At 46.9% G+C, this 13386-nt stretch overlaps 2 protein-coding genes across 2 annotated transcripts; one reads left to right on the top strand and one right to left on the bottom strand.

Annotated features, from left to right (window-relative positions):
- Positions 1-1135: 1135 nt before the first annotated feature.
- Positions 1136-5713, top strand: lgsn (lengsin, lens protein with glutamine synthetase domain). The gene is made up of 4 exons (XM_053419420.1): positions 1136-1159; positions 1350-2037; positions 2712-2878; positions 4387-5713. The coding sequence occupies exons 1-4, from the start codon at positions 1136-1138 to the stop codon at positions 5578-5580; spliced, it is 2073 nt and encodes a 690-aa protein (XP_053275395.1). The 3' UTR covers positions 5581-5713.
- Positions 5646-13081, bottom strand: LOC128437316 (protein FAM83B). Its single transcript, XM_053419419.1, has 4 exons — positions 12226-13081; positions 10317-10481; positions 8834-8958; positions 5646-8733 (listed from the first exon to the last, which is right to left on the bottom strand). Exons 1-4 carry the CDS (start codon positions 12664-12666, stop codon positions 6717-6719), a joined length of 2748 nt encoding a protein of 915 aa, XP_053275394.1. The 5' UTR covers positions 12667-13081; the 3' UTR covers positions 5646-6716.
- Between the last annotated feature and the right edge of the window lie 305 nt (positions 13082-13386).

The raw sequence follows: 13386 nt of genomic DNA on the forward strand, positions 1-13386 counted from the left end.
GATATATTATAGTATATACTTATTCTTTCCACGTATTGTACTCTTGTTCACATCCACGTCACACCTGAAGTATTATTTTGAAGAGAAAACCTCAGATCATCTGGTTCCTTCTGCTTTAAGTTGTCTCCAGCTTGACGGAGCAGTGGGAACCCCACCCTGAAAATGTGATGTCCAGACCAGAGACTGAATATAAAGAGGGTCAGACATCTTTAAGGCTCCAAGCTGCTCAGGTCAGCTGGTGAATCTGTTCATTACCATGTTATTAAAGAGAAACCTCATGACTGTTTATCAATGACTTGCAGGTTTGCAGGTGTAAAGGTTACAAAGTGTGAGCTCACCTTAAATAGGCCATATTATTCCTTTATTACCAATCTCTAATAAATTAATTAAATTACCACATATACATTTATGATTTAATTACAACCTTTGAACAAGTGATTGAGAGTTAATTATTATCCAACCATTTAGCCGCCGGTCAGGAGCTTTCTATTGTTTCTTCTTCAGCACATTGACTTTGCTCTGTTGTTATGATTCTTTTTAGATTTTAATTTCCATTTTAAACGTTCTTTAAGGACGTGTTGCCTCCGTCAGCTGATGAACTGACCATGTGGGCTGGAGTTTCTATTAATGACCAAAACTTTATAACCTAATATAACTTGTAGTGAAGTGGTAGCTGTATATATATTTATGATGTTGTATTAAGTGAAGAGAACACATTTAAAAAGGTTCATGTTCTTGGTTGATTTGTAGACGGAGCAGCAGCAGCCATTGTCTGCTCCTGGTAGTTTGTGTTTTGTTTTTTTATCTCTCTAGAATAAATACTTTTGCTCGGTATCTTTCTGGAAGCACAAACAGAGCTGCTGAGCTCTGCACTCTCACTCTGCAGGAGCACAAAAGCGACTCTGAATTGTCCGGCAGCCAATGAGCCGGCAGCTCAGCGGCTCAGTGTCCACCAGCGGCCGGCGGCTGCCAGTTTCCAGCCAGACTCCCGCGGCTGCTGGGGGCGAGAAAGAATTTTCTAATCCGTCACCATTGTACCAATTGTCTATAAAAATTAATGTGCCAGAGAAGCTCTGTCCTCACATGAGGGCCCTCAAATCTCCAAATCACTGTTCACGAAATGTCAAACAAAGAAATGAATGACTCTGAGGATTTCAAGGTAACAATTCAAAATCTAACTTCTTGATTTCAATTTTATTTCAGCAAAAAACTTTGGCTTTTAACAAACTTTTTTTCTGAGTGGCTCTTTTATTTTGTTTTTTATTGTCTTTGAAGTTTAATTTTGAATCAGTATTTTCCAGATTTGATCTCGTCTCTGAACGTTCATGTGACGGACTCGTGTTTTCCAGGAGGGCGAGAGAAGAAGCAGAGACCAGATAGACGGCACAGGGATGAGCAGCAGGAAGGGAGTGAGGGTGACTGGGAGACATGTGCCTCCTGTGGATTGGAGCAGCAGAGGAGGAGGTCCATCCATCATCCACTCCCCTGCCAGCCCCCCCAAACCTCCAGACACCCCCACCGTCATCTCAATTGGCCCCCTGCCTCTCAGGCCCCCAGAGCGGGTCGCTCAGCGCAGAATGGATGAAGCCTCAGCTCGGGACGACTGGCCCGGGGAGGCGTCGTCTCACCCCAGGGTGTCCTACAGTGAAATGGGTGTCCCCAGGCAGACCATGGAGGAGCTGAAGACCATCCTGAGCGGCAGTCCTCTGCTGAGCATCCGGGTGAGAGACGATGGGAAGCCGGGGAGTCCCTATACGTACCTCCATGGAAGCAGGAGCGCTAGAGATGGTGGTGGACGCCCCGACGGACGGCAGGAAGATGGAAACCCCCACAGGGTGTTGAGCACCTTCAAACCCCAGTCTGATGCTTCCAGAAGGGGGCCCAGGTCCAGAGAGAGCACATCTATTCAACTGCCTTCCAGCATGGATTCATCCAGCTCGTTCAGGTCAGATGGGAACACAGATAGGCAGCCGGGCATCAGTGCACACTCACATGCAAGAGGTGGCTCCTGGGAAGAGACTGGAGCTTCTCATTCAGGTCGGTGAAGCTTTGTTTATACGACGAGTTATTTCCTCCCAAATCCAGAAATCATTTCTCTTACAAAGACAAAATGTAGCAGATAAGACATCTCAGATCAAAGACTGTTAAAACTGGTCTCCGTCTTCAGTCTATTTAAAATACAAAATTTGTCTCATTCTCCTGTTTTAACTGAGCTGTCGATTTCTTTAACCATTTTTTTTTGTGTTTTCTTTATTTTTACCCGGACTTTTCTAATTGTGAATTTGACGTAAAGCCGGTTGTGTAATGGACTTTTACCTTCTTCAGAACTGAGAGGAGAAGGATCTTTTCATCCTAAACAAACTCATTATTTCTAGATTTAGTATAAATCTAGAAATAATGACCTATTTCCAAGTTGTTTTTCATCTCGAGCACAGTTGGATGTTTCTGTGCTTCAATTCACTTTTACTTGTGGAAAACATTTCATCCAATAACCTAATGATGGCAGATCTGTTTATTGGCTGAGACAACTGATTGAACAAATTCTGTCTAATCGGTATCGACTGGTTCAAACGGAGCTGATCTTGGATTTGACCAAAGTCGTCTTGACACCACTGGAGAAATCATGGATTTGTGGATGTTTTTCTCAGACTCAGTTCTTGAATCGATGGTTGTCACATGTTTTTGCAGATATTTCAAACTGTTTTCTACAGATAACGGGAACGAGACGGTCGAGTTCTCTGGTAACCAGAGGTTCATTGCAGACATGGAGCAGATCAAGCAGCAGATCGCCCGAGAGAACATCAACTTTGTCCGATTCGAGGCCACCGATCTCCACGGGGTGTCCAGGTCCAAGACAGTGCCTGTTCGCTTCTTCCACGTATGGAAACCTACCTACCTACCTACTCACTTACCTACTCACTTACCTACCTACCTACCTACCTACTCACTTACCTACCAACTTACCTACCTACCTACCTACCTACCTACCTACCTACCTACCTACCAACCTACTAACTTACCTACTTACCTACCTACCTACCTACCTACCTACCTACCTACCTACCTACCTACCTACCTACCTACCTACTTTCCTACCTACCTACCTACCTACCTACCTACCTACCTACTCACTTTCCTACCTACCTACCTACCTACCTACCTACCTACCTACCTACCTACCTACCTACCTACTCACTTTCCTACCTACCTACCTACCTACTTACCTACCTACCTACCTACTCACTTTCCTACCTACCTACCTACCTACCTACCTACCTACCTACCTACCTACCTACCTACTCACTTACCTACCTACCTACCTACCTACCTACCTACTCACTTTCCTACCTACCTACCTACCTACCTACCTACCTACCTACCTACCTACCTACCTACCTACCTACTCACTTTCCTACCTCCCTACCTACCTACCTACCTACCTACCTACCTACCTACCTACCCACTCACTTTCCTACCTACCTACCTACCTACCTACCTACCTACCTACTCACTTTCCTACCTAGCTACCTACCTACCTACCTACTCACTGTCCTACCTACCTACCTACTCACTTTCCTACCTACCTACTCACTTTCCTACCTACCTACCTACCTACCTACCTACTCACTTTCCTACCTACCTACTTACCTACCTACTTACTTACCTACCTACCTACCTACCTACTTACTTACCTACCTACCTACCTACCTACCTACCTACCTACCTACCTACCTACCTACCTACCTACCTACTCACTTTCCTACCTACCTACCTACCTACCTACCTACCTGCCTACCTACTTACCTACCTACCTACCTACCTACCTACTCACTTTCCTACCTACCTACTCACTTTCCTACCTACCTACTTACCTACCTACTTACTTACCTACCTACCTACCTACTTACTTACCTACCTACCTACCTACCTACCTACCTACCTACTCACTTTCCTACCTACCTACCTACCTGCCTGCCTACCTACTCACCTACCTACCTACCTACCTACTCACTTTCCTACCTACCTACCTACCTACCTTCTCACTTTCCTACCTACCTACCTACCTGCCTACCTACTCACCTACCTACCTGCCTACCTACTCACTTTCCTACCTACCTACCTACCTGCCTACCTACTCACCTACCTACCTACCTACCTACTCACTTACCTACTTACCTACCTATCTACCTACCTACCTACCTGCCTACCTACTCACCTACCTACCTACCTACCTACCTACCTGCTCACTTACCTATGTTCTTTAGGCGAGGCTAAGCATCTCCCAGTAGTTCCTCTGAATTTGACACAAACATGATATTGATCTTCTCATTAATCAAAATAAATAAATGTTAGCATTCTCCTTTAACGTACATGTTGTATCCGCAGGAGAAAGCCGTGTATGGGGTTCCGATGCCGAGGAGTTACTTGGAGCTAACCCTGAGCCCTCAGAGCAATGAAGTGGACAACGCCAACACTGCCAACTTCAACAGTGATATCCTTCTGATCCCTGACCTCTCGACCTTCAGGGTCCTACCCTGGGCCGAGCAGACAGCCCGGGTCATCTGTGACCCCTGCACGGTGACAGGAAGCCCCCTTCGCACTTCACCTCGCCTCATCGCCAAGCAGCTCCTCGCCCAGCTCCAGAGTCTGGGATTCTCGCTGCACTCCTCCTTCACCTACGAATGTTGCGTCCTGGGAGCACCTGACCGGATCGGACCGAAGACGCTCCTGTTCCCGGCTACCACCCTGCTGAGCAACCATGACCTGCCTTTCTTCCAGCAGCTGGTGGACAGCATGTACTGCATGGGAGCAGACATAGACAGCACCGCCTCTGCCAGCGGGCCCGGCCAGATGGAGATCAATCTCAGGCCAGAATTTGGTATCGCGGCAGCAGATACCGCCTTCACCTTCCGCACCGGCATCAAAGAAATGGCTCGTAAACACAGCTACATCGCCAGCTTCTTCACAGATGACGGCCTGTACAATGCGGGGGTGCTCTCTCACAGCTTGTGGGATGCTAATGGGCGGCGTAGCCTCTTCCACAGCGGGGAGAAGGCAGGCGAGCTGTCTGAGATCGGCAGGAAGTGGTTGGCCGGGCTGCTCACCCACTCTGCCGCCCTGAGCTGCCTGATGTCGCCCGGCCTCGGCTGCCGCAACCACATCGCCAAGACAATCAAAGACCCGAAGCGGATGCTGTACGCCACCTGTGGCAGCAACGATAACAGCAGCTCCTTCAACATCAAATGTCACGGCGGTAGAGAGACGCACATCGACAACAAGCTGGGCTCGGCCATGGCCAACCCTTACATCGTGCTGGCCGCCACAGTGGCTGCGGGACTGGACGGCATCAGGCGGAACCTGAACATCGAGAGCGGTCTGAACAAAGCCCCTTGTCAGCAGAAGGAATTCTCCATCCCTGTGAAGCTGGACGAGGCTCTGGAGGCGCTGGGGGACGATCACGTGATCCGCAGCACACTCGGAGAACCGTTCGTTCAGTATTTCATCGCCATGAAAAAGTTTGAGATTGAGACCCAAGAACTGGACGATGAGAGGAACAAGTGCCTGGAGTATTTTATTTAAAGAAGCTTCTCTATTGGAAACACAGCTCCTCCTTCCACTCAAATAAAAGCATGAGAAAATACAGCTTGAACATAAAAGTTGTTTATTTTATATACTATGTTGATGTACAATCATTATCACTAGATCATAGATATTTTTCAGAGCCATTTCGAAATAAAGGTAAATATATCCTAAATGCGCAAAGTGTTGGTGTGCAGTTTTTGTGTGTGTGTGTGCAAAATTGTGTTTACATAAAAGTTAATAAGTACAACATTGAACCAATATCATAAAAATACAATGTAAGAGGAATTGTCCTGCGGCAGGAAATATAACTGGAATATCATGTGACTATGAAGTTAGGAAGTCTTCCTCCATTTGAAGTCGGTTCAACACTTTGGTTTTCTGATGTGAAATGAAACAGTCAAGTGAAATTCTGCAGATGATAAAGTGTGCGTAAGAAACACGGTGACTTAAAGATCTGAGCTTTTCCACCTGGTATTTTATATTTGAACACATGTAAATCAAGAATTTGTTGCATTTTAAAGATTAGTTTCACACTTTTTTACAAAAGAAAATATTCAGTAAACCTTAAGTTCCAGTTATTGGATGTTCTGGAGCCACATTTTTGTTGTTTTTTAGACTTGTAGAAATACAGAATATCCCCAGATTTATACATAAACTAAACATTATTAAATAACAGACACAATTAAAATAGAGTATTGTTAATAGTTCTTTACAATCTAGAAGCGCTGCTGTCGGATTCATGATGTTTTTCCAGTGTTTCAATCATCAGTGATTTTTTTTGTGAATGTAAAAGTTCTCCAAAGTTAAAAAGGTGTTTTCTGTACATTAGAAGAAATTCTAAATGATCAACCTGAATATGTCTCCTTTAACATTATGAGTAAATAACTTAACTGGTGTTTTCACATCGACCCCACTTCCAATGTAACATCGATTCCAGCTCATAAAGAAACACTTTGTACCAGAACATCTTGTGTTTCAACTTCGGTGATAAACACTTTCCCTCGTAAGCTCTGACCCACTTTATGAAAAACCTCAGAGATTCATATCCAGTCTGTGTCGGAGGCAAAACCAGATCCAGTAACGAAACCCTCACAGATGTTGCCTTCCTTCCTGCCTTCACTCCTCCTGCATCTCTACTTATTCTTGCCTATAAGATTTCCTACTCGCTGCATGAATTTTCCCAGTTTGTTTTCAGAGCCGCTTTGTGTCTGGTACATTGAATAACCCGAGTCAGGCCTTCCATGAACAGGACTCGTGCCTCTGTCTTTGTCGGAGGGAAACACGCTCGTGGTCCTGCTCTCGGTGCTGAGCAGGTACTCGTATCGGCTGTAGGCTTTCTCTCTCCTGGTCTGAAAGACGGTGGCCCCCTCGTCGCTCAGGGTGCTCCTGGATCCCCGATCCTGCTCTGCTGCAGGGTTCGTCTTTCTCTTGCTGGAACGTTGAGGAGATAATCTTGCGAATGCAGATTTATTCCTCTCTGCGTCTGTTGGGCTACTGGCCTGCTGCGACCTGGAGACACTGGGCGACTGACCTTTCTTTGTTATTTGCCCGGCGGAGGACCCCTGGGAATGGTCCGCCCTGAGGGGCTGGCTTGGTCCTGAGGGATTCTGAGACCTCAGCGAGGCCTTCCTCTGGAGAGACTTCTCCTCTTTTTTGGAGGCTTTCTTTTCGTCGGATGAAAGCAACGATTGCACTTTCATTCTCACGGAATTCTTCCTCTGCAGCGTCGGTTCCTCTCGTCGTTTTTCCGTGTGACTGCTCTTACCCTCCATAGCAGGCTGAGACCCCGAAGATGTGTTCAATATCTTTGGAATGTTTTCTACTGATTTCTTTCTTTCTTTCAAAGATTTAGAACTGTTGGCTACTTTACCGATAGAACCGTGACTTCCTCTGGCTTCATCCCGACGTTGTGTCTCTTCAGCTGAGCTTGATTTCACAGAGTTCACTTCTGGAACAACTATGTCATCATTGTGAATTTCCTCCTTTCCGTTGTCGAGAACAACTTTGTCCGAAGTGTTGATACGAGAGTTTGAACTGTCTTTTTCTTCGGGGATCTCAATCAAAGACTCCATGGCTCTTAAGTGCTGGACACTGCTGGACTGCACATGAGAGGGTTTGAGTGAAGGATCGTTCAGCTTTACGTCTAATTCAGCCGCTGACACTGTTCTGGTGAGAGGCTCACGCCAGTCATACGTATGCAGTGTCTGTCTTTTGTCGTCTTCCTTACTTGGGTCATTGATTTTCTGGTTGGTTGATTCCATGTCACCGCCATTTTGTGCATGTGGCTCTGATTCAGCCACGCTCTGCATCTTGTCCAGATTTCTCAACGAAGACCCAAACTTCGGTCTTTCTAGATTGGGATACATCGACCTCAAGCTTTCTTGGCTCTGCCTCAAATTAGCATATTCCTGCAAACTGAGCCTCTTCTGCCTCATTTCTTCCATCCTGGACTTAATGTCCCTCGACCGGTTGTGAATCACCTGTGACTGCAGCTCGTTCAAGCCCGTGTGGCTGCTGTATGGGGAGGTCATGGGAGAGATGGCGTCATATGATGCATCTGGAGGCAAATCACTCTCGTTGAAGTACGAGTCGATCTTCCACTTGTGCAGTGACGTTTCCGAGTTGAACGGTATCAGGTTCTGATCTGCACCGTAACGAGTGTGATGCCGCAGCTGCTGCTGAGACAACCTGTTTGTTGGCATCAGGTTCGATCCCGTCCTGTCAGGTATTCCAAGGTCCCTGGTCCCCATCCTCAGCCGAGTCATGGAGTGTAACTTCTGCAGTTCACCATAACTGTGTCCCCGCACCAGATTCCCCATGTCAGGACAGTGGGACTGGTGCAGCCGGTCCTGCATGCTCAGGCCCCTGGTCAGTGGGGGGGTATTAAACCTATCATCCGGAGGGCTTCTGATGCCGTGCATCAGTCTGGGGTTCATGTGAAGTTGGTGGAGGGACAGTTGGCTGGAGTTTGGACTCGTCAGGGCCACGGAGTCTCTCAGGTAGGGGACAGATATTCTCTCCCTGGACAGGACGGGAGGAACCGTGGAGCGAGCGTACAGTCGGCGGAACTCCTCGTCGTAGGAGCAGACCAGCTGACCGGTTACCACCAGGACCATACTGAGGTTGATCTTCTCATAGGACCACGTGAAGCTGAAAGAGGAGGTAGAGGCACAGTCAAAGGAAACGTAGACAGACGGAGGGACGGCCTGTGTCCTGGTCTCTCTACGAGGGAAGATCAGAACTCACTTACCTGTAAGTTCCATATAAAACTGTTCTGCAGTCCACCAGAATAAACTTCTGCTCCAGAACTCCATGAAACTTGACCCCCGACTGACACTGGTACTGCTGCCCCTGGACTGTCCGAACCCGAATGTTCTGAGGGACAAACAGAGAGAGAAGTTACTTTTAACCGAGCAGAACTTTGAACATTTGAACTTTTTCAAATCCGAAAATAAATGTTCAAGACCTGAAACGAGAGACTGAGACACAAACTCATTTGTAAAATGTTTAAGGACTTCTTTTTTCAACCAGTGGAGTCGCCCTCTCCTGGTCTTTCAAGAGAATGCAGGTTCCAGCACTCTCCCATTGGTTAATAATAATAACTAAAGTCAAAGAACCACAAAACCATCCAGCTTCAGTTTGCCTCTGCACTCCAATAATGTGTAATGACCGTTACAGCCTCATGTGGCCGCCAGTGAGGAGCTTGTTCATCTAATTCTTAAATGTCCAGTTTTATCCTTTTTCGTCCCTTTGTTTTTTAATGTTGCATCATCATCATCATCATCATCATCATCATCATCATCATCATCATCATCATCATCATCATCATCTTATAAACTGTCGGTTTCTAACTCCGGTTCTTTAATGAGACAAATATCCGAGTGTCCTTGTTTCTGTGGCTGCAGAATTTAGACAAACACAAATATTCCCGAGGGTTTGAACATTTCCATTTGAAATTAGATGCATTTTACTAATTAAATTCTACATTAAACAAAGTAGAGCGTTAGTTTTTATTTCCATTTCTATTGCCAGCAGCTTCAACACACCCATATAAAAGCACACACACAGACAGACACACACACAGACAGACACACACACACCCTCTCACTCTCAACAGGATCAAACCTGTGTCTCAGTGTTGCTGCTGTGTTTCACTTGCAGACAGATCATGAAGCTCGTGATCTGTCGACTCGTTGTTTGACTTTTCAAATGTCGTCCTGATGCAGCTCAACAGGAAAATCCAGCCGCGCTAACAGACGTGTCCCACGGCTGCTGCAGCCGTCTCACATGCTAATGACAGGCAGACGTGCAGAGGACATGTTTCCACGAAGGTGTGGAGCAAATGTCAGACTTAATCCACTAAACGCTCCTGTCAATAGAAGAAAGGTCAACGCAGGGGCGACGCTTCACCTGGAGACATTCAGGGAATAAGAATCTGCAAACTCACGACTGGAGGAGACGAAGATCTGTATTTGCTCATCGTATCATAGGGGGGGGGGGGGGGGGTGGGGGGCTAGTGATTAAGTTTGAGCCTAGACACCAAACACTAAACCTGTTCTAATGCTGCAATGAGTGTTTGAACATGAGTCTGAATGAAATGTTGTTGTTGAGTCTCTTCATGTGCAGCCTGTGTCCTCTGCACGTTGTCGTCCCTGTACGTTTGTCCCACAGCCTCACACATTCATAACGACCCCCCGCTGCTCTTGAATGTCACGGAGACGTGTCTGTCTCACCTTGAGGTCCTGGATGTTGACGCCCACCCTGTGCGACATGGTGAGGAAGCTCCTGAACTGAGACTCATCCAGGAGGATGTAGACCACCACCCCCCGCAGCGTGGCACTGACGATCTCTTTGAAGATGTCCACATCGGTGAAGACGTCCATCGATATGGCAACAATCTGGAGACACAATGGACAAGTGGACACACTTTTACACACAGAACAATGTTTTTCAATGAGGTTGACAAGAGGTTTTTCAACATTTGGTTGATTCGTTGCAGACGAGACAAAGAGTTTGAGTTTACGTCTCTTTGTTTCCAGATCTTTTATTATTGTCTAATAATCACTATGAGCAAAAACCAGGATTTAACATTGAAACATCCACATGAACACAAACGTCCCACTAACGTCCCGGAGCTGAAGCTTTCAACTTCCACTCTGGACATGAGCACGTTCACGAATGCATCGTGCACATCAACAGACTCAATTACAGGAGGAGGGATATCTATAGAATATAAGTCCACCTCCTGCACACACACACACAAACACACACACACACACACACACACAAAGTGATGTATGAATTATTATCTGCAGCTCTGGAGACAGTGAGACGTGTGGAGCCGAACTTCGAACAGATTCAAGCTGAGACACGACGGATGATTCACGTTAACCTTTCTTAAAATTTACCGTGGCCTTTCATGCACGAATCTCACAATTAACTGCTGAGCTGTGTGTGTGTGTGTGTGTGTGTGTGTGTGTGTAGACCTTTGTGTAAATGTTGTTAAATCTCATGCTGTGACAGGATCTTGAAAAAGGACTGCAGACTAATCACTGGCCTCGGGTGATCAGTTTCTCTTTTCTTCACTGAATGAAAGTTGCACGTTTCACAAGTCTTGAAACAGTCGTTGAGACTTTTTACTTTTAACACTTTTTTCATGAATAAATTAAAAACTATCAACAACGTGCAAAATAATAAGGAAGATCGTTAAACAAACTTTTTAAAAGATTTAGTTTTCTGTGAATCAGAAACAGCAGAATGTGAACTTCCTTCAATTTGGTCACAACATCAAGGTTTATACCCTATATATCATAAATCATATTTTTATATATTATATCTATTCTTTTTATATTTCCTTGTGTTTATATTGCATGTTCACTTATTTATAACTTTTACTTCCCTGTTATCGTCTGTTTCTGAAGAGACGAACCAACAAGAGGAAAACTGTGAATGAATTTCACAATAAAATCAAACCGGTCTGAATCTGTTCCTCAACAACGACTGAATGAAACAATACAAATGGCGTCGTCAGGTGTGTGTGTGTGTGTGTGTGAGCTCGTTGTCATCACCTCTTTGGGACCTTTCCCTGTGTAAACACTGACCCTGTCCGGACCAGCAGACCTCATGGGGACCACAGCTCTGCTCTAAAGAGGCTCAACATCAGGCCTGAGCTCCAGATGTGAGCTGTGGTTACAATCAGGCTTTGGTTGGACCGTCCACCATGAATTGAAGTCAATGCAAAGTCCTAATAAGAATAGCTGCACAACTCTGTGTGTGTGTGTGTGTGTGTGTGTGTGCGTGTGTGTGTGTGTGTCACAGTGCAGCCAAGCCCACTGTTCAATGTTCACTGTTCATTGCAGAGAAATGTGTGGTGATATTTATTTTCCTCTGAGTAAAAGAAACGCCTCTCATTGTGTTTTTGCTGCTTTGTGTGTGTAACTATGTGTGTGTGTGTGTGTGTGTGTGTGTGTGTGTTTGTGTGTGCAGCAATAAAAGATGAAGAATAATACCTCCACATTAACACACACCTCGGGTTTCACCCTCATTAATGTGTGTGTGTGTGCGTGTGTGTGTGTGTGTGTGTGTGTGTGTGTGTGTGTGTGTGTGTGTGTGTGTGTGTGTGCACAGTATCTGACCACTCACCTGCCTCGCCTCCTGGATCTGTTTGCGGACCACCTCCTTGATGGTGGGCGTGTCCTCTCTGGGTGGGTGGAACAGCAGACTGATGCTGGTGTCCGCCCCCCCCTGCGTCTCCTCAGGCCAGCCCAGGTCCAGGTCCGGCACCTCCTCGTCCGACTCCGTGGGGAAGTAGGTGGAGGGGCTGCCCTCGTCCGGGCCCGGCCTGGTGACCTCCGCCTCGTCCTCCACCACCGGCACCTCCGCATTCTCCAGGATGAAGAAGATCTCCTCCTGGGACAGGAAGTGGCTGATCTGCTCGGCACGCAGGAAGTCCTCGTAGGCCTCCTTGCCGCCGCAGAGCAGGGCATAGATGGCCAGCCGGTAGGTTTCCTTGTAGTGTGGCTGGATGTAGAGCGGCCTGTCCTCGTCCTTCAGCGAGGACAGGCCGGACAGGCTGGCCTCCATGTGGGCCGGGTCGCCTCGGGGCGTCTGAACCACCGGGGTGAGAAGCTGCGAGTCTGTTACCGGTGCAGTTCACACCTGAAAGCTTCTCTGGTCCACACGACAGATACTGAGAGTCACGCCGAGAGGGAGAACAGCTGAATGTGAAAACCTGTCCGTCGAGTGTGTGAATCACCTCCAGTAGATCAACAGTGTGAAGCATGCGGTGACTCCTGGAACCAATTATCCTTCAGCTTCACCGAAAACATTTACTAAACAAACATTCGCAGAAGAAAAATGAAGAAACACATCTTACGGCATGTTTGGAACCTGTAACTCTGCTTCGGTCCTGGCAGAGGACGCCGCTCTGCTCGGTGTGTGTTGCTCCTGCAGCCGCTCTGAGGTGTGTGGATTTGAACTCACGGTGTTAAGAGAACAGTTTGTGGTACCTGCCCCGTTCTGTCCACTGACAGCTCGCACACTGCAACAGAGCCCCGCCCCCCCCCTCAGCTCACCGGGGTGGCAGCAGCAGGTTTGTTTACCTGCTCCACTCACCGCTCTTTCACTTTGTGCACTTCTTTCTTTTGTGTATTATTTTCTTTATTCTTTGCTGCTGCAGGAGTCGTGTTACGAGGAAGTGTGGGTAGGAGGGAGGAGGAGGGAGGAGGTGGGAGGAGGTGTGAGGAGGAGGGAGGAGGTGTGAGGAGGTGGGAGGAGGTGTGAGGAGGTGGGAGGAGGTGTGAG

This window comes from Pleuronectes platessa, chromosome 3 (assembly GCF_947347685.1).
Source record: "Pleuronectes platessa chromosome 3, fPlePla1.1, whole genome shotgun sequence".
NCBI lineage: Eukaryota > Metazoa > Chordata > Actinopteri > Pleuronectiformes > Pleuronectidae > Pleuronectes > Pleuronectes platessa.

Coding starts and splice junctions, on each gene's coding strand:
- LOC128437316 (XM_053419419.1), bottom strand. CDS start 12,666: ATGGAGGCCAGCCTGTCCGGCCTGTCCTCGCTGAAGGACGAGGACAGG. Junction 8,959..10,316: donor TCAACATCCAGGACCTCAAG/GTGAGACAGACA, acceptor TTTGTCCCTCAG/AACATTCGGGTTCGGACAGT. Junction 8,734..8,833: donor GTTTTATATGGAACTTACAG/GTAAGTGAGTTC, acceptor CTCCTCTTTCAG/CTTCACGTGGTCCTATGAGA.
- lgsn (XM_053419420.1), top strand. CDS start 1,136: ATGAATGACTCTGAGGATTTCAAG. Junction 1,160..1,349: donor ATGACTCTGAGGATTTCAAG/GTAACAATTCAA, acceptor CGTGTTTTCCAG/GAGGGCGAGAGAAGAAGCAG. Junction 2,879..4,386: donor TGCCTGTTCGCTTCTTCCAC/GTATGGAAACCT, acceptor TTGTATCCGCAG/GAGAAAGCCGTGTATGGGGT.